This window comes from Lagenorhynchus albirostris, chromosome 5 (genome assembly GCF_949774975.1).
Source record: "Lagenorhynchus albirostris chromosome 5, mLagAlb1.1, whole genome shotgun sequence".
NCBI classification, from domain to species: Eukaryota; Metazoa; Chordata; class Mammalia; order Artiodactyla; family Delphinidae; genus Lagenorhynchus; species Lagenorhynchus albirostris.
The window spans coordinates 62,299,129-62,322,030 of record NC_083099.1 but is presented as its reverse complement, the minus strand read 5'-3'; the positions used below and the strand labels follow the sequence as shown (position 1 = coordinate 62,322,030).

At 37.3% G+C, this 22,902-nt stretch overlaps 1 protein-coding gene and 1 pseudogene across 10 annotated transcripts in view; both read right to left on the bottom strand.

Annotated features, from left to right (window-relative positions):
* Positions 1-22,902, bottom strand: part of YEATS2 (YEATS domain containing 2) — a 109,102-nt gene that overhangs the window by 69,200 nt on the left and 17,000 nt on the right. For 7 of the 10 annotated variants that reach the window (XM_060150111.1, XM_060150113.1, XM_060150114.1 and 4 more), the window contains exons 2-7: positions 20,771-20,844; positions 13,512-13,629; positions 9,448-9,545; positions 8,835-8,927; positions 4,871-5,116; positions 3,189-3,304 (exon numbers count right to left, since the gene is read on the bottom strand). In XM_060150111.1, the coding sequence (XP_060006094.1) occupies positions 3,189-3,304; positions 4,871-5,116; positions 8,835-8,927; positions 9,448-9,545; positions 13,512-13,611 (653 nt within the window). In that variant the 5' untranslated portion in view covers positions 13,612-13,629; positions 20,771-20,844. The remainder of the gene's footprint in view (positions 1-3,188; positions 3,305-4,870; positions 5,117-8,834; positions 8,928-9,447; positions 9,546-13,511; positions 13,630-20,770; positions 20,845-22,902) is intronic. The other 3 variants (XM_060150116.1, XM_060150112.1, XM_060150117.1) reach the window with 3 other exon arrangements.
* On the bottom strand, positions 17,698-18,263 carry LOC132520510 (large ribosomal subunit protein eL29-like; annotated as a pseudogene).

The following is a 22,902-nucleotide window of genomic DNA, read 5'->3' as shown; positions in this document are numbered from 1 at the left end:
ATTATATCATCTATTAATAATGACACTTTGTTTCTTCTTTTCTAATCCTCATATTTACTAATGTATTATGACTCTATTAGTATCTCCAAGTGCAGTGGTGAACAGGAGTAGTAATACTGAGCATCTCGTTTTGTTCTGAACCTAAAGGGGAAGGTGTTTAATTGTTTACCATTGAGTATATTTGTTGAAGGTGTTTTGAGATATTCTTTATCTGATTAACTGAATTCCAAGTCTGCCATGAGGATTCACCACAAATAGACCTGAATTTTGTCAAATGTTTCTGCATCTTTTGAGGTGGTCATGTTTTATGTCCTTTATCATATTTATTAATTTCTAATGTTAATCCAAACTTGCATTTCCTGGTCATGAAGTACTATCATTTCTATAGTTACTGACTTCAGTTTGCTAACGATTTTGTTCAGCCCTTTCACCTCTATATTTATGAGTGTCAATGTCCTATAATTTTCCTTTTCTTATGAACTCCCTGTTTGGCTCTGTTAACAAACTTATGCTATCTTCATAATGTAAACTGACAAATGTGCTCTTTTTCCCCATAAGATTTTCTACACAATTGGAATTAGCTGTTCACTCAGCCTTTAAAGCAATCTAAGCCTCATGGTTTAATTTGGTTTTATGAAGAAAACGTTTTAAAAATCAATAATTAAACTTACTTAGTAGTTCTAAAACTATTCAAGGTTTTTCCTTTTTTGAGTCATTTTAAGTTGTGTTTTTCTAGGAATTCTCTATTTCATCTAAATTTTCAAATGCATTAGCATAAAGATGTTATTTCATCTCAGTATAACTATTTCTTTTCATTAGATAATTAAATCCATATGCATTTTTTATGATTGTTGATACATTTAGATTTACTGCTACTAAATTATTTTATACTATTTGTCTTTTTCTTTTTTTCTTCTTTTCCACATCCCTTCTCCTGCTCCTGCTTGCCTTCCTTTGGAATCAGGGGGGTTTTCCCCTTTTCTTCATTCAATTCTCCTCACACCTTACTACATTTTTCTTTTTGGCTACGTTGGGTCTTCATTGCTGCACGCGGGCTTTCTCTAGCTGCAGCAAGCAGGAGCTACTCTTCGTTGCGGTGCGCAGGCTTCTCATTGTGGTGGCTTCTCCTGTTGCGGAGCACGCACTCTAGGCGCGCGGGGTTCAGTAGTTACAGCACGCGGGCTTCAGTAGTTGTGGCTTGTGGGCAGCTCACGGACTCTAGAGCACAGGCTCTGTAGTTGTGGCGCACAGTATGTGGGATCTTCCCGGACCAGGGCTCGAACCCCTGTCCCCTGATTTGGCAGGCAGATTCTTTTTTTTTTTTTTTTTTTTTTTTCAGTACGCGGGCCCCTCACTGTTGTGGCCTCTCCCATTGCGGAGCACAGGCTCTGAACACGCAGGCTCAGTGGCCATGGCTCACGGGCCCAGCCGCTCTATGGCATATTGGATCCTCCCGGACCGGGGCACGAACCCATGTCCCCTGCATCAGCAGGCAGATTCTTAACCACTGCACCACCAGGGAAGTCCAACCCCTTACTACCTTTAAAGTTTAAATCTCTATGTCTGTTCTTTTCACTGTTATCTTAGATATGCTAACGAGCATTCTTAACGAAGTCCAAAGTAAATCGATATTTTTATCCTCTTCCAGAACAAACAAGGACTTTATAATTCTCATGCCAATCATTCCTCTCTACTTAAAATCCATGGTTAACCAGTAATTTAAGTTCCAGCTGGTCTTAAACCCCAAAACCTACAAATCAGACATAATTGTTTGAAAATGTCAGTAACTGTTTCTCCCCAATCTTCTGGTGGCCTGGTGAGTCTTCATGAATTTCTAGTTTTGGCCTTTTCTGGGCTGACCTGTCTTGTACTATAGTTGAGACCTCAACACTTCATATTAGTCCCCTTAGCTGAATGCATGCTAATTCTAAAATAATCCATGAGGGGCTTCCCTGGTGGTGCAGTGGTTGAGAGTCCGCCTGCCGATGCAGGGGACACGGGTTCGTGCCCCAGTCCGGGAAGATCCCACATGCCACGGAGCGGCTGGGCCCATGAGCCATGGCTGCTGAGCCTGTGCGTTCGGAGCCTGTGCTCCGCAACGGGAGAGGCCACAACAGTGAGAGGCCCATGTACCGCAAAACAAATAAAAATAAAAATAAAATAAAATAATCCATGAAACAGAAACCTAATTGCCTTAATCATATTTCATGCTTCTGTTTAAATACTACGACACAGACCATTGAGAATCTTTGTTTTTATTATCCTGAGATTTTTAATGTACTTCTTATTTGTTATCAGTGGTCCATCAACTGGGACTTGGAAGACTCCCCCGAGATCTGATTCCCCCTCCCCAGATATTTACTGTAATTCTGAATCCTTTATTTTCAGTAATTGAATCTAATTACAATTTTCATAAATATACTGATTCATTCATCAGTCAAATATTTACTGAACACCAACTACTGCAAGATACAAAAACAAACAAGATATACTGCCTACCCAAAAAAGATTCAGCCTGATTTGAAAAAATATATGAAAATAGGAAATAACTATATAATATGATAAAAATGACAAGAGAGCATAGAGGAAATAAATATGCCTAGTGAGGAGAAGGGCAAATAAGGGTTTGTGAGGAAATAACATTCTTATGCTGTTTGAAGATTTATGATGTCTTTATCCATTCCCAGATACTCGGCAAAAATGATGATGTTACCACAAGACAGCATGAAATCATACTGTTAAAGAGATAGCCCTTTAGCTTGAAGGAATTCTGTCTTCAAGACCTGCGCTACAACCTTTTGTTATATATTTAAAACATTTCAATTTGGGCAACCAAATAAACATTTTTAGGAATAGGTAAGACCCCTAAGGATAGAACTAGGTCAGAAGAAGTCAAAAGTTCCTCCAAAGTTATCCACAGTTACATGCTTAATAAAACACACCATTTGCATAAAAGTTCACATCTACAAAATTTTTACCAAGCACAATTTTATCCTACATCAAAGATTAGCAGACACACTGGAGCAGTCTCAAGTCTCTGGACTTTCATTCACTTTTAAAACAACTAAGAGTTTGGGAAAAAGAATCTTTGAGGCCTATACTTATTGTAATACTATGATAATAAGAGTATGCCAGAGTATTACCAAAAATGGATGACTGAAAATGAGACAATTCAACTGAATACTCACTTGGACACATTGCCCACTACTATTGTTTTCTTTACAAAAAGTCGTGAAGTCTCATCTCCTGTAAGATCAGTATTCCGCTGCTCTGTTTTATGGGAGCCAGTAATACCAGAAGTGTCCTAGAAAAAAATCATAATCAAGTTTCATTTCCAATTTAGACAATTTTCAATAGGCAGAAACCACAAAATCATAAAAGGTATGGATGGACTAACTCAATTTTTTTTTAATTACAAAATTCTCTGGCTTTGTGGCTGCTCTCAGAGCATGAAAGAATAATTTTACTATAATTTTTGCATTAGTTTATAGAAAAGGTTTGTACACTGTAATTCCACATATGTGTGTGTGTTTTTAATAGTCATAAACAGCTGCTTTGTATATGCAAATAGGATGTGGAAGGATACACAAGAAACTACTACAACAGTTACCTCTGGGATATGGAAATGGGGGAAGGGGTCAACGGAATTTACTTTCTTTTCAATCTTCTGTACTATTACAAATTTTTCAATAAGACGTAACATAAACATAATGATTAATTTAAAGTTTGACTATGGAGATAGACAGCCAGTGTTTAAGCCTTGGCCCTTACATTTACTAGATGTGTCAGCTTGGGTAATTACTTAACTTTTCTGTCTCTATTTCCTCATCTATAATATAAGGATGATAATAGTATCTATCTCAGATGATGGTTTTGTACAGTTTTTAGAAAAATGCTTGGTACACAGTAAACACTAAATATCTGTTACATAAACATGAGCATGCATATTACATAAAAGATAGTAGGTTTCTAAATCCTATGACTAGTGTGAACAAATTCATTTTAATTAAAAAAAGAAAAACATATGCAGTATTTCCCCAGAAAGTACACGAGAAGGAGACAACTAAATCCAAACACTAAGAGTTCTGATTTTGGGTGATGGCATTATGAATGACTTTTCTACTCTCTCTTATTTTTCTGTAGTTTAATTTTCAAAAATGAACATATATGAATTTATAATCAGAAACATTTTTAATTTTATCAAAATAATCAAATCCTTGATGTCTGAGTATGTGGAAAGCAGCCTGGGAATTTCCTCTATCACAGAACATCTGGCCGAGAAAAACCACTGGTCTCATCCAGTAAGGATTCTATAGCCAAGTATTACACCAAGAAGATCAGAGCAGCTTGAGATGGGAATTCAAATTACAAACTGACAGGATCAAAGAGCGATAAACAGTTTTCAATTCTACTTATTGTTTTTCAAATTTCCTCCAGTTATTAAAGCATCTTAGAACATAAAATTTCAAAGAGGAAACTGAAGAAGAGCCACTGCTCTTGAGAGAATAAACGTGATAGAGTGGACACAGTACTGCCAACTCCTCTAAGTTTCTTTCATATCTACATGAATGGCATCTAGGAGTTGTGTGGTACACAGGAGCCTTGAACTGTAAAATCAAAAAGACACAGGTTTGATTCTCAGTTCTGATACTGTGGACAAATATAAAAAGACAAAGTTTAATTCTCAGTTCTGATACCTGTGAACAAATATAACTTAAACCTCATAGAAACTCAGTTTCTCCATCTCTAAAAGGGCTATAATTAACTTATATCCTATGGTTCCTATGAAGGTTAAATGAAATAATATGTGCATTCTTAATAAATACTGGTTCCCTTCTCTTTTGGCTCCCTCCCATCCATCCAACTATACCCTTCCAGTATTTCGGCTTGGTCTCTGCTCTGTGTTGCTTGAGAGTCTTTCCTCTATGTCCACATTGCTGTTAGTGTCTTTGTCAGATAAGAAGTCATTGTGTTGAGATAAAGAATCACTTTCTGAATGATTGGCTGATGGTGTTTCTGATCTCTGATTGGCAGGAGATGATGATCTAGATGGTGATTCCAAAAATTTCTTGACAGCAGGATGATTAAAAACCATTGTATCACATGTCTTTGATCCCTGCAAAAATGAGGGTAAGCAAAACAAACTTTTAATCATATCCACCAAAAGTAAGCAAAAGTTTGATCTTCCCAAAAACCCTTATCTATTTCCAGTCATGCTTAAAATCCTTCAAAATCACCCCACTCCCATAAAATGAAGTCCAAACTCCTTAATGTGGCCCAAATCAACAAAACAAAAACTAGAGAATGATAAATAATTATGCAAAGGTCCTAACACTAAAAGCTAAAGATGCAAGTCCTCAGAAGGTAAATGAAAAGTAAAGATAAATATATAGGGACTTCCCTGGTGGCACAGTGGTTAAGAATCCGCCTGCCAATGCAGGGGACATGGGTTCGAGCCCTGGTCCAGGAAGATCCCACATGCCACGGAGCAACTAAGCCCATGCGCCACAACTACTGAGCCTGCGCTCTAGAGCCCGTGAGCCACAACTACCGAGCCCATGTGCCACAACTACTGAAGCCCACATGCCTAGAGCCCATGCTCCGCAACAAGAGAAGCCACTGAGATAAGAAGCCCACGCACCACAACGAAGAGTAGCCTCCACTCGCTGCAACTAGAGAAAGCCTGTGGGAGCAACGAAGACCCAACACAGCCAAAAATAAATAAATTTAAAAATTAAAAAAAATATATATATATATATAGTAACACATGGAAAGTCAGATTTGACTTAAAAAAAATAAACCTCACATTGCTTGATACAAATACATCAACTGCTCTAAATAAAACATTCCTGTAAGAAATATAAAGATTTTTTAAAATGTGTATGTAAAATAGCTCCCACGTAGGAATAAAATGTAGCATAGAATGGTTTAAAATGATTAATAATGATATATAGTTTGCCCTCAGTCCAGTACTGAAGCCTGCCTAGGGTATTTTTCTGTGTTTTGTTACTTGCATATAAAACAGTGTGTTGTTATAATGTAGTTACTTCCTAGGAAGCCCAGCTTTAGAAATTGCTTAATTGAAATTAAAAATAATTGTTTTAGCAAGTAAAAGGGAGCCAGAGACTAGTGTTTCAGAGTCAAAGCAACAGAGCTGTTGTATTTCAATAATAAAGGTTTATTTTAGAGTTATAAATGTATTTTGTTAGAGCAAACTAAAAATAATTAATTGGCAGATCCTAAAAGATAAAAATATACCTAAATATCCTTAAATAAATCCCAATCAGAATATACAAGATAAAAATCAGTACATTTCTAGACTATCAAATAGCACAGTTCAGTACTGCTAATGGTTTTTTAAAAAAAGGCATCAAAACATTAAATGAATAACCAGCTCTTCAGAGTAGCTACAGTCCTATGTCAGGCAGCTGCTAGCTCACAATGTCCATCTTGTTGAGTCTAATATCAAGCCATATGACAGATGACTTCAGAATCTGCCCTGGGTTAACACTGTCTCCCAAAAATTCATGTCCACCTAGACCTATGAATGTGGCTACTTGAAAATACAGTCTTTTCAGATGTAATCAAATTAAGATGATGTCATACTGGATTTGGGTAGGCCTTACTTCAATGACTAGTATTCTTAAAAGAGGTAAAGTTGCATACAGAAAGAAACAGAGAAGACACACAAAGGGAAAAGTCCATGTGAAGTTAAAGGCAGAAATTGGAGCGATACAGCTACAAGCCAAGGAATGCCAAGTACTGCTAGCAACCACCAGAAGCTAGGAGAAGACAAGGAAGAATTCTTCCCTAGAGTCTTCAGAGGGAGCATGGCCTAGCCACCAACATACTTGGTTTTGGACTGCTAGCCTCTAGAATCATGAAATAATAAATTCCTGTTTTGTTTTGTTTTGTTTTTAAAGTCTGGTTCCTTTATTTATTTTTAAAATTTATTTGGTTGCGCAGGGTCTTAGTTGCGGCAGGTGGGCTCCTTAGTTGAGGCTCTCCAGCTCCTTAGTTGCAGAACATGGGCTCCTTAGTTGTGGCTCATGGGCTCCTTAGTTGTGGCTCATGGGCTCCTTAGTTGTGGCATGCACGAACTCTTAGTTGCATCATGCATGTGGGATATAGTTCCCTGACCAGGGATCGAACCTGGGCCCCCTGCATTGGGAGCGCAGAGTCTTATCCACTGCGCCAGCAAGAAGTCCCAAATTCCTGTTGTTTTAAGCCACCAAGCTTGTGGTAATTTGTTATGGTAGCTCGAGCAAAGTAATTCAGACTCTAAAATGTAATATGGAAACTCCTACAGTAGAAGAAACAAGTATCTACCATCTAAGATTAAACTCAAATGATGCTTCAGATTTCTCTAAGATAACATCAGGAGTATCATCAATACCTAATACCTTAAAGCTCCACAGGATAACACAAAAGCCTCTACATGGCAGGTACCTCTTATCTGTAAAAACCACAGGGAATGATGCAAAGCAGCATGCTACTATGCTCCCTGCAGCCCTTCCACTATTCTCATTGAGCCAGTACTGTCCAAGAGGAGAATTATCTAATTCTAACTGGAAAAAACGTAAGAAAAAACAAAACTTACGCAGAAATTATCAAAACGTCAAACAAGAAGAAATACTTCTGTATCAGTTCAGTCCTATCCCCATCCTTTATAACTGGAGCAATCTAGTGGTAATCACATTAACCATGACTAAACTTAGTATCACTAACAGTAGCACAACCTGATACTATGTCTCCTAATGTGATACAATATGAAGTATACAGCATTACCTATGAAGTACTATCTCCAAAAAGACTCAACCTTAATCTAATCAAATCTTTAGACTTGACTCTTATTTTACAGAAAAATAGAATGAAGGAACAAGCCAAGGGGAAAAAAAGTCCAAAATGTGGGACATTCTACAACATAAATGGCCTGGTCTCTTCAAATAAGTCAATATCATAGGGGAAAAAAAGGTGGGAGAACTGTTCTAGATAAAATGAGACAAGAGAAACAAAACAGCCAAATGTAACCCATGAACCCTGATTGGATCCTGTCCAAAAAAAAAACAAAAAAAAACCCCAACTTTAAAGATATTTTGGGGACAACTGGGAAAATCTGAATATGGACTAGTTATCAAATAATATTAGGAACTCATTCTCTTAGGTATTGTGACTACACAGAAGACAAACGTTTAGGATTAAGTATTTAGGGATGAAGCGTCACGATGCTTGGAACTTAACTTTTTAACGTTTTAGACAAAAATAAGATAGATAAAGCAAACATGGAAAATGTTAAAACCGTTGAAGCAAAGTGATGCATAAACAAGTGCTTATTTCACCTTCTCTATATATTTGAAAATTTTCACAAAAAGTAGGGGGAAATATCAGGGCTTCTTGAATAGAATAAATCTACTGAAACTAACAATTGCCATTCATTAGCAGTAAAAGGTCAGAGAAAAATCAATCGATCTATAATTTATTCCAAAGCCATCCATAATCAAATGAAGAGGAATAAGGCAAGTTAGAACAGGGTCACACTCATCTTTGTATCTGCAAAGCCTAGCAACAGTGATAACAATTAGTTACAGAACAATTAAGTAAAAAGAAAAAAATGTTACTTAACGATTAATGACAATGTAGAGAGGTATAATTAAAGGATATGGTTGAACACAATGATAAATTTATATATATTCCCAGGAAGGCAGGCTAGGCTTCTTGAATTCGAAAGGTCAATATAAGAAATGTTTTGAAGGCAGGGATTTCACATCAAGACTAATTTCTCTTCACACAACAATATGGGTGGCCAGAAATGACTGCATATGAGGAAAACTTACCTCAGAAACTTTCAGAAGTCCTGCAGAAGCATAGTAGTTTGCGACAATGCAGGCACGAAGTTTATCCATCATCCTTCTTGCCTCAATTAGTCGCTAAAATAAATATTACTTAATTACTTAAAAAAATGGAAATGACAGAAGAGATATACAATTTATAAGAAATGTAAATGAACCCAAAGGTTCAACTTGTCTAATAATCAAAGAAAGACAAATAGAAATGACCATTTTCCACCTATCAAATTGGCAAAATATTTTAAAAAATGACAAAATACGATGTTTGCAAGAGTATATAGACATACTAATATGTATTTGTATGTATATATGCATATTCATTGAGAAATGTCCACAAAGATACTGAGCACAAAAGCAAAGAGGAATTATCTTTTGGGATGGAATTTCAAGTGATTTTTTTCTTTATCTTTTTCTGCAATGTCATTTAAAGAAAAAAAAAAGGCGCAGGTCTTTTTTTCCAAAAACGAGAAAGCTACTTTTAAAAGAACAGCAAAGGGGAAAAATATACCATAATTCCATCTCAACAGATTTTTAAAAATTCATCATACATAGTTTTTTTCAATAGTTCTGTTCCTTTATTTTTAATTTAACATCATTATACCTGGTCAATGACCTCAATTTCATGTTCCTTATTCTTCATTTCAAGTGCAAATTGTTCCTTGATAATAGTCTCAATCTTCTGCACAGCAGCATCTCGAGCTGCACAAAGAACATACAATAACCCAACGTCTAATTAATCAGTTGCCGCCTTGATTCAAGTCAGCAAGCAACAAAAGAAACCCAGGAACAGTAACTCTGAACTGGAGAAACCTAATGGTCATCACCTTAATCAATAATGAAAAGTTAACATCACCAAATATTCAAGCAAACTGACCTCGCATGTTTTCTGATATGATGTACTGATAAGACTCCACCACTCTGTGGCATTCCTGCTAAAAACGCTGAATCTAATCACAGCGAACATCGGACAAACCTAAATTGAAGGACACTGTACAAAATAACTGGCCTATACATTCAAATACTAAAATCAAGAAAGACAAAGAAAAGTTGAGGAGATTAAAAGAGACTAAAGAGATATAACAACTAAATGCATTGTGTGATCCTGGAGAGGGGGAATAGTTATAAAATACTGGGATAACTGGTAAAACTTGAATATGGACAGCAGATTAGATAATGTAATGTAACATGTTAAAATTTCCTGCTTCTGATAATTGTACTGTGGTTACATAAGAAATTTGTCCTTAGGAAATACACACGTGTTTACAAGTGTCTAATGTATCTTCTGATGATTCTGAAAAAATGATGTGCATATATACCTGCATGCATACATGCATTTGTGTAGTATGTGTGTGTATGGATTGGGGATGGGGGAAAAGAATGATAAACCAAATGAGGCAAAATGTAAACAATCAGTGAATTAATCTGGACGAAAGACATACAAATTCTCCTTGCAATTTTTCTGTTTGAAATCACATCAAAATAAAATTACCAAAAAAGAAAAAGAAACCCATGAAGATTCCGAGAGAAATACGTGGTGACTTCGGAAAAACCATAACCCCAAGGAAAAAGAGAGTAAAGAAGTAGCTAGAGGAAGAGGTAGTCTGTGACACAAGAGCAGTTCATAAGAAGGCAGGAAGTTAGGATCTAGCATGCAATTCAGCAGTTTCTGATTACAACTACCTGAAGGAACCAGCAAAGAAAGAATTCAAAAGGACAGAAAATGTCTCTGAAGGCAATTCAATTCAGATAATGACTACTCAAAGTAATATGCAATTCAAAGAGTTAAAAACATCAGATATGAAATGTAGTTTGATTACAAGAGAATAAAAAAAGAAGAGTCGAATGGCTGCTTGAAAAACCTGGGATTTTGCATAATGATCCTGTGTTTGTAATATGAAAAAATCACCACCCATGCTTCGGGGTGTAAAAAAAATTGCAGACAAAATTTGGACCCTTAATCACCCATGTCATTTTCTCCCCGTAAAATATGCCACTAGACTGCCAATTTAAAACTAGTGCTGACATATGGTCACCTTATTTTTGATAATGGAGGCAAGAATATACAATGGAGAAAAAACAGCCTCTTCAATAAATGGTGCTGGGAAAACTGGACAGCTACACGTAAAAGAATAAAATTAGAACACTCCCTAACACCATACACAAAAATAAACTCAAAATGGATTAAAGACCAGACACTATAAGTGTAAGGCCAGACACTATAAAACTCTTAGAGGAAAACATAGGCAGAACACTCTACGACATAAATCGCAGCAACATCCTTTTTGACCCACCTCCTAGAGAAATGGAAATAAAAACAAAAATAAACAAATGGGACCTAATGAAACTTCAAAGCTTTTGCACAGCAAAGGAAAACATAAACAAGACAAAAAGACAACCCTCAGAATGGGAGAAAATATTTGCAAATGAAGCAATTTACAAAGGGTTAATCTCCAAAATTTACAAGCAGCTCATGCAGCTCAATATCAAAAAAACAAACAACCCAGTCCAAGAATGGGCAGAAGACCTAAACAGACATTTCTCCAAAGAAGATATACAGGTTGCCAACAAACACATGAAACGATGCTCAACGTCACTAATCATTAGAGAAATGAAAATCAAAACCACAATGAGGTATCACCTCACACCACCAGAATGGCCATCATCAAAAAATCTACAAACAATAAATGCTGGAGAGGGTGTGGAGAAAAGGGAACCCTCTTACACTGTTGGTGGGAATGTAATTAATACAGCCACTATGGAGAACAGTATAGTGGTTCCTTAAAAACCTAAAAAGAGAACTACCATATGACCCAGCAATACCAATACTGGATATATACTCTGAGAAAACCATAATTCAAAAAGAGACATGTACCACAATGTTCACTGCAGCTCTATTTACAATAGTCAGGACATGGAAGCAACCTAAGTGTCCATCGACAGATGAATGGATAAAGAAGATGTGGCACATATATACAATGGAATATTACTCAGCCATAGAAAGAAACAAAACTGAGTTATTTGCAGTGAGGTGGATGGACAAATAAATTTATATTTAAAAAAAAGGGAAGCATCCTACCAAACCTACTTTGAGAAAAATTCTGAAGAATAAAAATAAAATCTTTATTAGGAATTAGGTTGAGAATGGACACCAAGAAGAAGAACAGCAAATTGGCACTTAGTAACAAAAAACTGTCCCTGCTTAGGCTACGTATTTGCGAACTTACATTAAATTTAAATTGAAATTACGATGTTTCCTAAAACAATAAGTTTTCCCTTTTCTTATTTTTATTACAAAAAAGATATGCCATGTGATGCATTTGAATAATGAATTTAAGTTTCATGATACTTTCATATTTATCTGGCTTGTTATTGAAAGCAAATGACGTATCCTTGTAAATAAAATTACAACTGAATGGAGAGAAAAGTTGCAGTGAAATGTTTATATTGTTTGGAACTGGATTTAATCACTTCCGGTACACAGAGACTTTTGTGGGGTACATATGACTTGACTGCACTGACACAGACAGGAATTTCCTTCACCACTTAACCTTGGAGGCCTGATCTCTGTGGAGCTGCAGCACCTTATCTATGACTTTGAGACCTTCTTCATCTAGCTGTAATAACTTACATAGATTTATTTTTTAAATAAACAGTAATGAATTTTAGCAGTATTTTGATTTAGAAACTCAAATACAGCCACTTTTTTTGAGAGAGCTTAAAACATTCTGGGTAACTACAGATGATCTGGTCTTCAACTAATTAAATGATCTTGGGCAAGTAATTTAATGCCTCTGAGCCTTAACTAAGCCACCACCAGCTAAGTGCAGAGATCAGTGTTTCCCAAATTTCCATCATTCATATACCACCTTCAAGTTACCTACCACATCTGAGAACCATGTGAAACATCTAATTAATGCCATTAAATAGTATTTTTAAAAAGTGTTAGCCCTTGGGGGGAGGGATAAATAAGGAGCTTGGGATGAAGATACACACACTTGGGATGAAGATACACACACTACTATACATAAGATAGATAACCAACAAGGACATATATGTATAGCACAGGGAACTCTACTCGACATTCTGTGATAACCTATATGAGAAAAGAATCTAAAAAAGAATGAATATATGTATGTGTATAACTGAATCACTTTGCTGTACACCTGAAACTAACACAACATTGTAAATCAACTATACTCCAATAGAATTAAATTTAAAAAAAAAAAAAGTTAGCCTTATCCTAAGCAGTAGCCATGAAACTGCAAGTCTGATAAGACCATTCTTTTCTATAGACATTAACATTAACGATTAAAATAAAAAACCTTAATTCATGTACCACCTATAATCATCTCACATGATACCACATTGTAGTACACACATTGCTAAGACTTTATGATTACACCTAACACACAATGATAGCTAAAACTTAGAGCCTGTCTCATTACTGACGCTTTCACACGCTTTCACAGTCTACCTGATTATGTTCCAGCCTTTTATGCCACACATGGTATATTACTATTAAACAGAGCACTTAGCTAATCCCTCTCACAAACCTCTTCAAAATATACACAATAGTGGGCATGCATTTCATTTTAGTTCCTATAAATCTTATAGGGAGGCATATGTCAACAAAGAAATAATTTCCTAAGGCAAGTGAATTTCTACCTGAATTCTCAATTGCTTTATGCCGCTTATTTGGAAGGGCCACAGATACATCCTCATAATCAGGGTCAGTTTCTTTGACTGTTCGCTTGATTCCAGACATGATGACATTCGTTCTTCACTGTGAAGCAATAATACATTAATTAATAACACTGCTTGATATCAATACATATATGTGTACACACATACAAAAGGAATATTACATAATACCGATATTTATAAGTCTGTGTAAATACACACACACATCCCCTTTAAAGCTAAAAACATAACTAACTTCAAAAGTTCACTGAAAAAAAATCATCATCTGTTACAAAGCATGCGTTTCCCTTTCAAAAGAAAATCCTTTAACAAGGCAGCACATTATTCAGACCTTCCAAAAGGAGCCAGGCTTTCACAGAAGGGACCTCATATAGAAAGAAAAGAAACCAGATTTTCATGAAAACATGGTAAGCCCACAATATCCTGGAAACCACAATGCATCAAATATATTACAGAATATAGCTCAGTAAATAATTTATTATAGAAATCCTCAGTAAATAATTTATTATACAAATCCTCCCTCTGGTACTTATATAATACATGCTATATAACAAGTACTTAATAAATATTATTGTTACTGATCATTTATTATTCATAATAAACAGAAACTGTATAGACTTATATTAAACTAACAAGCTTGCAATATGGTAAACACGTCCTAGGTATACAAGTCTTTAAATAAAACCGTCCCATAAATCTTTAGATCTGCACTGTCCCAATACATTAGCCACTAGCCATATGTGGCTCCTTAAAGTTAATTAAAATTAAATAATATTTAAAATTCAGTTCCTTTTCCTACATTTCAGAACACTAGCCATATTTCAAGTGCTCAATAGCCATCAGGGCCAGTAGCTACTAAATTGGACAACAGAGATGCAGACCATTTTATCACTGCAGAAAGTTCCACTGGACACCGCTCCTCTTCCAAACTGTGTTTCACTGAGCACTTATTATTTCATGAGTCAGTTTAGGAAATGCTGTACAGATCAGCACTATCCAGAAGAAACATAATGTGAGCCACAAACGGAAATAAACATTTTCTAGTGCCCACATTTAAAAAAGGAAAAAGAAATGGGTGAAATTAATTTTAATAATATATTTTATTTAACCAATGTACCCAAAATATTATCATTCCAATGATATAATCAATATAAACGTATTACCAATAAGATATTCTACATTCTTACCTTTGTACTAAGTCTTTTACACCTAGAGTACACCTTAATTTGGACTAGCCACATTACAAAGGTTCAATAACAATCTGTGGCTGGTGGGTCCCTTACTGGGCAGCGAGGGTCTACTGACAGATAAGAAAACAGGTCCAGGGAGGTTAGATGAGTTGCCCCTTAGAAGACTGATCTATGACAGAAAAGACAAGAAGAGCTCCCTAATTTCCAAACCTCTCCTCTACCACTGATGGAGATTATTTACCTAACCAAAGGCAAAAATACACAAAATGTATTTATTGAGGTAATAAACAGTTTTAAAATAAAATTAATGAAAATAAAATATAACCCCAAAATAATTATTTTTTTATTCACTCAAAGTTAAGACAGAAATAACAATTTAAAAGCCTCTCAGCTCTTAGTGCAGTTCTTTCACCAATCTCTGAGGTAGACTCACTTGATTCAGCTGGGAGAGACTCATCATGTAATGATATGTATGTAAATCCTGGATCTAGAACATTTTTCCTATAATTGTTATTTTGTATAATGGCCCTAAACTTTAAAATGTCCTACCTGCCCACCCCCACCCCCAAGCATTTATAAACATCCTAAATCAAGCCATTTAATGTTTGTTCACAATCATTACCTACCTGCTCTAATTTAGAATATAAATGAATATTTTTGGAGAAGTCCTGAATCCAACTATTATTTTCTGTTTTTAAAGCTTATAAAAAGTGAGAGTAGGGTATTGTTCTTTTAGCCTTCTCCATTTGGTCGGCAACTAGTTATAGACAACCTGAAAAGATCTTGGGCAATTACATAAATAATACTTTCTTAAAAATCAATAAACCTCACTCCTTTTTCCCTAATGCAGATAGAAAAAGAACAACAAAACCTCCTACTATCAAGATAAACCTGGTATCAGAAGTAGATACATCATAGCAGATCTCCAATCTGTTTTGCACCATACCATTTCCTCAGTGACTACCTGTCTTCTACAGTTTACCAAGAGTCTTACTGGATTATCTGTAAAAATGAGTGAGTCCAGCATCACCTTCACTCATCCATTCAGCGGACTTCATAATCTCCATATTCTCCTCCCACACCCCCTCTCCCCAAGTACTCTCAGGAGTAATGGTGGCTCCTCCCCCAAAACGTTGGGGATTCTTGAAGAAAACAGTATTTTGTTTTACCCTCACTTAAGGGATAAAGCAAAATTCTCTTTTGACTTCTGCTCTAAAACTGAGAGAATAGAAGGGAAAAAAAAAGGTTTTGGAGGTGCAAGGGGGTGGGGTGGGTAAGGAAGAAACCACCAATGAATTAACTTATGCTGCCAAGGTAATTCACATTTTCATGCAGCCCCTGTAATAAAGCCTTTCCTGTCATCTTTGGGCATAGGTTTGAGCTCCCCCCAATAAACATGTTGAGGAAGATTTAGGTCTGTACTGAGCATTTTTAGTAATTGAGGTCTGCTTCTGTTCTACCAAGAACAATACTAAAGGACATACATGCCACATTCAAGTATATGCTACCTAAAGCTAGGCACATCTGCCAAGGCATGCTCTCACCATGATGTAAGAAGTAAGTATGTGGAATGTGTAACAAATGATCCATGTAATAGTAAGTTTTGGATTCTTCTTGTCTTTGAGATTTATGAAAAGGAAATACGAACAGTTGTTAGATATTGTCAGGTTCAACTTTGAAACAAAATGTCCTACTAATCCTCTTAAGGGTTTGAATCAAATGAAATTGAAAAGAATACTGATGTGGTAAACTGTTAAAAAAGAAAATCAGTTACTGTTCATAATTTGTCTGTGAGAAAGGATTTTCTCCATACCATGGGACCAAATCCAAATACAGAAATGTATGTAATGCTGATTCCTCTAATTTAAAATTTTTCTCTCATTGAAATAACTTCTTTATAAAAAGTAAACACTGGCAATTTGAACTTTAAAAAGACACATTCTCCTCCCCCCATGTACTGCAATACAATGTAAGAAAGCAAAACCACCCTGTATCACACCCATTCAAATAACATAAACAAGTCTAAGTTTCTGAGAAAGGTTAAATACCAAAAACAAAACAAAACTTTTTAATGCTCTATACTTTGAAAAGAAAAATAATTTTTAAAGGAAAATTGTACAGTTTAAACCAAAAATTATGTAATATAGAGTCACTAGAAATTATTAGTAAAAGGTCTTAGTTCTCATGTTAGAGAAGACCTAAAATCTCTAGAATCTAGTCCTGGAACCCTGTCTTGCAAACACCACATCATACAAGATATGGCCAACTCTTGGGTAAAGGAATAAAATCTGATAAATAATGTTCCTGGAAACTTTACTAAGTGAGGTACCTTCTCAATATATAAAATTCTGTGATCCTCATGGCATTTGAATCTCACCAGAACCACTGTATTTCGTGCTTTCACTCAAGATGACTTTTCCTATCTGATTTAAGAAGGGGGATGGGGAGCAACAGTACAATCATTTTCCATCTGCTTCCATACAGACAGATGCTCCTAACATGTTAATAATGATTTTATAATTCTTTAGCCCTGTCCTTTCTGTAATTTTCATTTCAAACAAAGTATTTTCCCCTCTGTAAATAAGACAACTAGTGCTCCTTTATTAAACATGTGAAAGAGAGAATGCATTCTCCTCTATTAGCCAGATAGACATTTCAAAAATGTCTACAAAAAACAAAACAGGAGAATGGGTAAACAAATTGTAGTATAACCAATGAACTCCCGATCCAACCAACAACAGGAATAAATCTTCATTATGGTAAGTAAAAGAAGCCAGACACATAATAGGAGCACATACTGAATGATCCTATTTACATGAAGTTCAAGAACACACAAATTAATCTATGATGAAAGAAAACAGAATAGTAGTTGGGGTGCTGGTAGTGGAGACGGACTGAGAAGAGGAATAAAGACTCTTTCTGGGGTGAACTATTTTATATCTTTTTTCCCCCTATTTATTTGTACAAATAGCACAGGAGGACACCAGTCCCATGCAGACAGCAGCCCAGGGGTCACACCAGTCCTTCTGTCCTCACATTGGTAGATAAAGGCCTCTACTCTGGAGCCTTTGTGGGGGCCTAGGCAGCTTTGGGAGCCTGAGCTGGACTAGAGTTGGAGCTGCAGCTGTACCTGCAACTGCGGCCTTGGCCTTGGCCTTTGGCCAGCAGAGCCTTAAAGCTTTAGACCCTTAGCGATACGGGCACGAGCCTGTTTCCCAAACTCGGGGTGAGCGATGTAGGCAAGCTGACTGAGGTTGTGGCTGCTGCCCTTTGGGATCTTGGGCTTGAACTCCTTGGGCTTTACGAGGGCCTTGATAGCCTCAGCATGTGCACTCATGACCTTGGTGTTGTTGGCGTGCATCTTCTTTAGGCCCTTCTTGTGCTTCTTGGCAAAACACATATTTCTCAGGAGCTTGGGGTCCACCCCCTTAAGAGATTCATATCATTGTGATTGGGGTTTCTTGATGCCATTTCTGTGCCATTTTCGGGACTGGTTGTGCATGGTGTGGTTCTCGGACTTGGCCATGTCTGCACTGGGGCCCACCAAATTTTTTTTTTTTTTTTTTTGGCTGTGTTGGGTCTTCGTTGCTGTGCGTGGGCTTTCTCTAGTTGCGGTGAGCGGGGGCTACTCTTTGTTGCAGTGTGCGGGCTTCTCATTGTCGTGGCTTCTCTTGTTGCAGAGCACGGGCTCTAGGCGTGCAGGCTTCAGTAGTTGTGGCATGCAGGCTCAGTAGTTGTGGCTTGCGGGCTCTAGAGCTCAGGCTCAGCAGTTGTGGCACAGGGGCTTAGTTGCTCCATGGCATGTGGGATCTTCCCGGGCCAGGGCCTGAACCCATGTCCCCTGCACTGGCAGGCGGATTCTTAACCACTGAGCCACCAGGGAAGCCCCGAAATATTTATCTTAAAGGTGTGGGTTACACGGGTTCATGCAATCGTTAAAAACTCATTCCAACTGTACACTTAAAATCTGTGTATTTCACTGTATGTAAACTGTAGCTCAGCTCAGAAAAGGACTATACAAACATATCTGAACATGCCCTCTCCTGCTTGAAATCTTCCAGTGGTTTCCCATAACTCTTAGAATAAAATCATACTCCCTAACATGACCTACAAAATGTTACATGAATTGGGCCCTGCCTGCTTCTCCATCCTTAATCATTAAGATCCAGACACACTGATTTTCTTTCTTTTTTTTTAAATGTTTTTTATTTTTGTTCTCTTTAAAATTTATTTATTTCATTTATTTATTTTTGGCTGCATTGGGTCTTTGTTGCTGTGTGTGGGCTTTCTCTAGCTGCTGTGAGCGGGGGCTACTCTTCGTTGCGGTGCACGGGCTTCTCATTACAGTGGCTTCTCTTGTTGCAGAGCACGGGCTCTAGGCGTGCTGGCTTCAGTAGCTGTGGCACGTGGGCTCAGTAGTTGTGGCTCGCGGGCTCTAGAGTACAGGCTCAGTAACTATAGCGCACGCGCCTCGATGCTCTGCAGCATAGGGGATCTTCCCAGACCAGGGCTCGAAACCGTGTCCCCTGCATTGGCAGGCAGATTCTTAACTACTGCACCACCAAGTAAGCCTTGGTTTTCCTTCTATTCCTCAAAAACACCTCAATCATTCCCTAGGGTTTTTGGACTTATGGTTCCTTCTGCCTGGAATGCTCTTCCCCCAGGTTAGCTTTACCAGATGCTAGCTCAAATGCCTGCCTTATCAGAGAAGGCCTTCCCTGATCATACTACCGAACACAGCTCTCCCCATATTCCCTCTCCAAAGTTCCTGGAAGGTCTCAATAAATTATTTACTGAATAAATAAGTGAAGGGATAACTAAAATACATGCCAAAATATAAATACCCACAGGGAACAAACTACTAGCTTTCATCATTCTTCCTATAATACTTACAAATCTATTTGTTGATACTGCTATACCTTCAAAGGTATTATAGCTAAATGTTTAAGATAAAGGGATATGCAAAGAAATTACACACAGACACATGCAAACAAAAAGCACACATGGCAAGATTACTGGCAGAGAGAATAATTTAAGGCAAAAACCATTTAATACAAAAAAGATTGTTACTATTAAAAGACATAATCATAAAGATATGTCATAAACTATAAATCAAACAGCATCATGTCAAGACATACAAAACACAAAACCAGAACTACAAGAATTTAAGAAAATCATAAGAGAAGAATTTGAACATATGTCTCTCAGAAATTTAAAAGATCAAGAAGACAACCGATGAAAATACAGATGATATAGATAATACAATTTACAAGCCAGATTTAATATATACATACAACTCTGAACCCAACAAAAAATATTTTAAATAGCTAGAAAAATTCATTAAATTAAATTATGTAAGTTATATGAAGAAAGTCTCAATTACTGCAAAATTAGGAAATGTTACAGCTTTATTCTCTGATTTTGATAAAATTAAATATGAAATTATTAACAAAAACTCACTATGATATGAAAGAAGGAAATTTCAATAAGACTATTTAAAAATTATCAGCAGGGCTTCCCTGGTGGTACAGTGGTTGAGAGTCCGCCTGCCTATGCAGGTGACACGGGTTCGTGCCCCGGTCCAGGAAGATCCCACATGCCACAGAGCGGCTAGGCCCGTGAGCCATGGCCGCTGAGCCTGCACGTCCAGAGCCTGTGCTCCGCAACGGGAGAGGCCACAACAGTGAGAGGCCCGTGTACCGCAAAAAAAAAAAAAAAAAAAAATCAGCAAAAAGGAAACAATATATCTAAACCTATGGAGATGTGGTCAAAAGGCATCCTCAGAGGAAAACGAGAGACCAGTTTTCATTTGTGAATATAAGCAGATACAAATCCAGTCCAGCAGGGTATTAAAAGAACTGTGCATCGTGACTAGAAGGTTTTATTACCAGCAATAAATAAAGCATTGGGGAGCTCCAGAAGCAAGGTGATTTGAACTGCATAGGTCTAACATTGGACCTTTAGAAATACATAAATGCAACTGACTTTCAGTAATCCAAATACATATGATCCATTTCATGAATTATACCTTACCTTGCAAACTAAAAATAGCAGCAGCTTTTACTCCAACACCATCCAGGCTTCTCAAAGACTGCCCAATGTGCATGCTGAGAAAGAATAACCATTTTAATATCGTACTGACAAAAATCATTAGGCATGAAGAAGTCCTTTCAAAAAAATCAAAATATATATTTCAGTGTCAATTTAAATTTTTCCTCTATTTGAAGATTACCCATAGAGCTGTCATCTCCCATTGATACTGATAACTGAAAATCTTCTTTCCAAAATTATGCTTATTTTTCACAATACAAGCAATCTGAAGTAGCCTATTTATAGGAAAGACTCAGATCAACGGAAATCTAAAAGGGAGAAGAGAAGATTTTGTTCTGATTTTCATTTAAGTTGGTAGCAACAAAAACTCTATCCTAAATGAAACTGAGTTATTTGTAGTGAGGTGGATGGACCTAGACTCTGTCATACAGAGTGAAGTAAGTCAGAAAGAGAAAAACAAATACCGTATGCTAACACATATATAAGGAATCTAATAAAAAAAAAAAAGTGGTCCTGAAGAACCTAGGGGCAGGCAGGAATAAAGACACAGACGTAGAGAATGGACTTGAAGACATGGGGAGGGGAAAGGGTAAGCTGGGACTAAGTGAGAGAGTGGCATGAACATATATACACTACCAAATGTAAAATAGAAAGCTAGTGGGAAGCAGCCGCATAGCACAGGGAGATCAGCTCGGTGCTTTGTGACCGCCTAGAGGGGTGGGATAGGGAGGGTGGGAGGGAGGGAGACGTAGGAGGGATGAGATATGGGGATATATGTATAGCTGATTCACTTTGTTATGAAGCAGAAACTAACACACCATTGTAAAGCAATTATACTCCAATAAAGATGTTTAAAAAAAAAAAAAACTCCATCCTAGTTATTCTAAGCCAGGTCTTATACACAAAACCCAGTCTACCATAGTCCCCCCATTATCTGTGGGGGATACGTTCCAAGACCCCAGTGGATGCCTGAAACAAAGAACAGTAATGAACCCTGTCTTCTGTTCAACTCTTTCACCACAAATTTAATGCCTTTTCCATCTTAACTAGGTACTCTTCACACCCTGTAGCCATAAATTTTGCAATATGAGGTGTGAAAAAAAAAACTAGCACGAATTTGTTTTTCCTTCTTGACAATTTCACAGATGGAATATTCGTTTGTAAGGCAGATCTTAGCAACCTCAGCATACAACTTTTTTCTTTCCTTATTAACTTTCACCTTTTCACCTAAAGGAAGCACTTTACGGCTTCTCTTTGGCATATCTGAATTGCCAGCATAACCACTCTTTCACTGTGGTGCCATTATTAAGTAAAATAAGGATGACTTGAACATGAGCACTGATACCTCAACAGTTGATATGATACCAAGATGGCTACTTAGTGACTAAAGGGCAGAATACACAGGACAAAGGGATGATTCACATCCCAGGTGGGACAGAACTGGGATGGCACGAGATTTCATCATGTTAACTCAGAATGGTGAGAAATTTAAAACTTCTGTCTGGATAAACAACAAGGTCCTACTGTATAGCACAGCGAACTATATTCAATATCCTGTGATAAACCATAACAGAAAAGAATATGAAAAAGAAGAATGTATACATACGTATAACTGAATCAATTTGCTGTACAGCAGAAATTAACACAACTTGCAAATCAACTAAACTTCAATAAAATAAATTTTAAAAAAGAGATCAGGAGAGGTGGAGTCAAGATGGCATACTAGGAGGACGCAGAATGCCTGCCTCCTCACAACTAGGGCACCTACCAGGCACCAGTGGGGGACCACAGACACCGAAGGGGACAGGAAGAACCCCCAGCAACCAGGTAGGACATGCGGCATGGGAGGGAGTGAAGGGGGAGGAGAAATGGAGGCAGGAGGGGACTGGCTCCCCAGAGGGGAGGCTAGGGGAGGGGAAGGGATCCCATGCCAGAAGGGGGAAATTGGGGAAGTACTGGGAGGGCAGAGGATCAAAAGGGAGTGTGGCCAGGTTTCCCCTGTCCACTTGGACCCCCAGGAACCTGTTGAGATCCTGGGCCTGATCCTCTGCCCACCTAGGCCCCCTCCAGCCGTGCGGGTCCTGAGGGAGTGGGAGGGATGGAAAGGGGAGCAA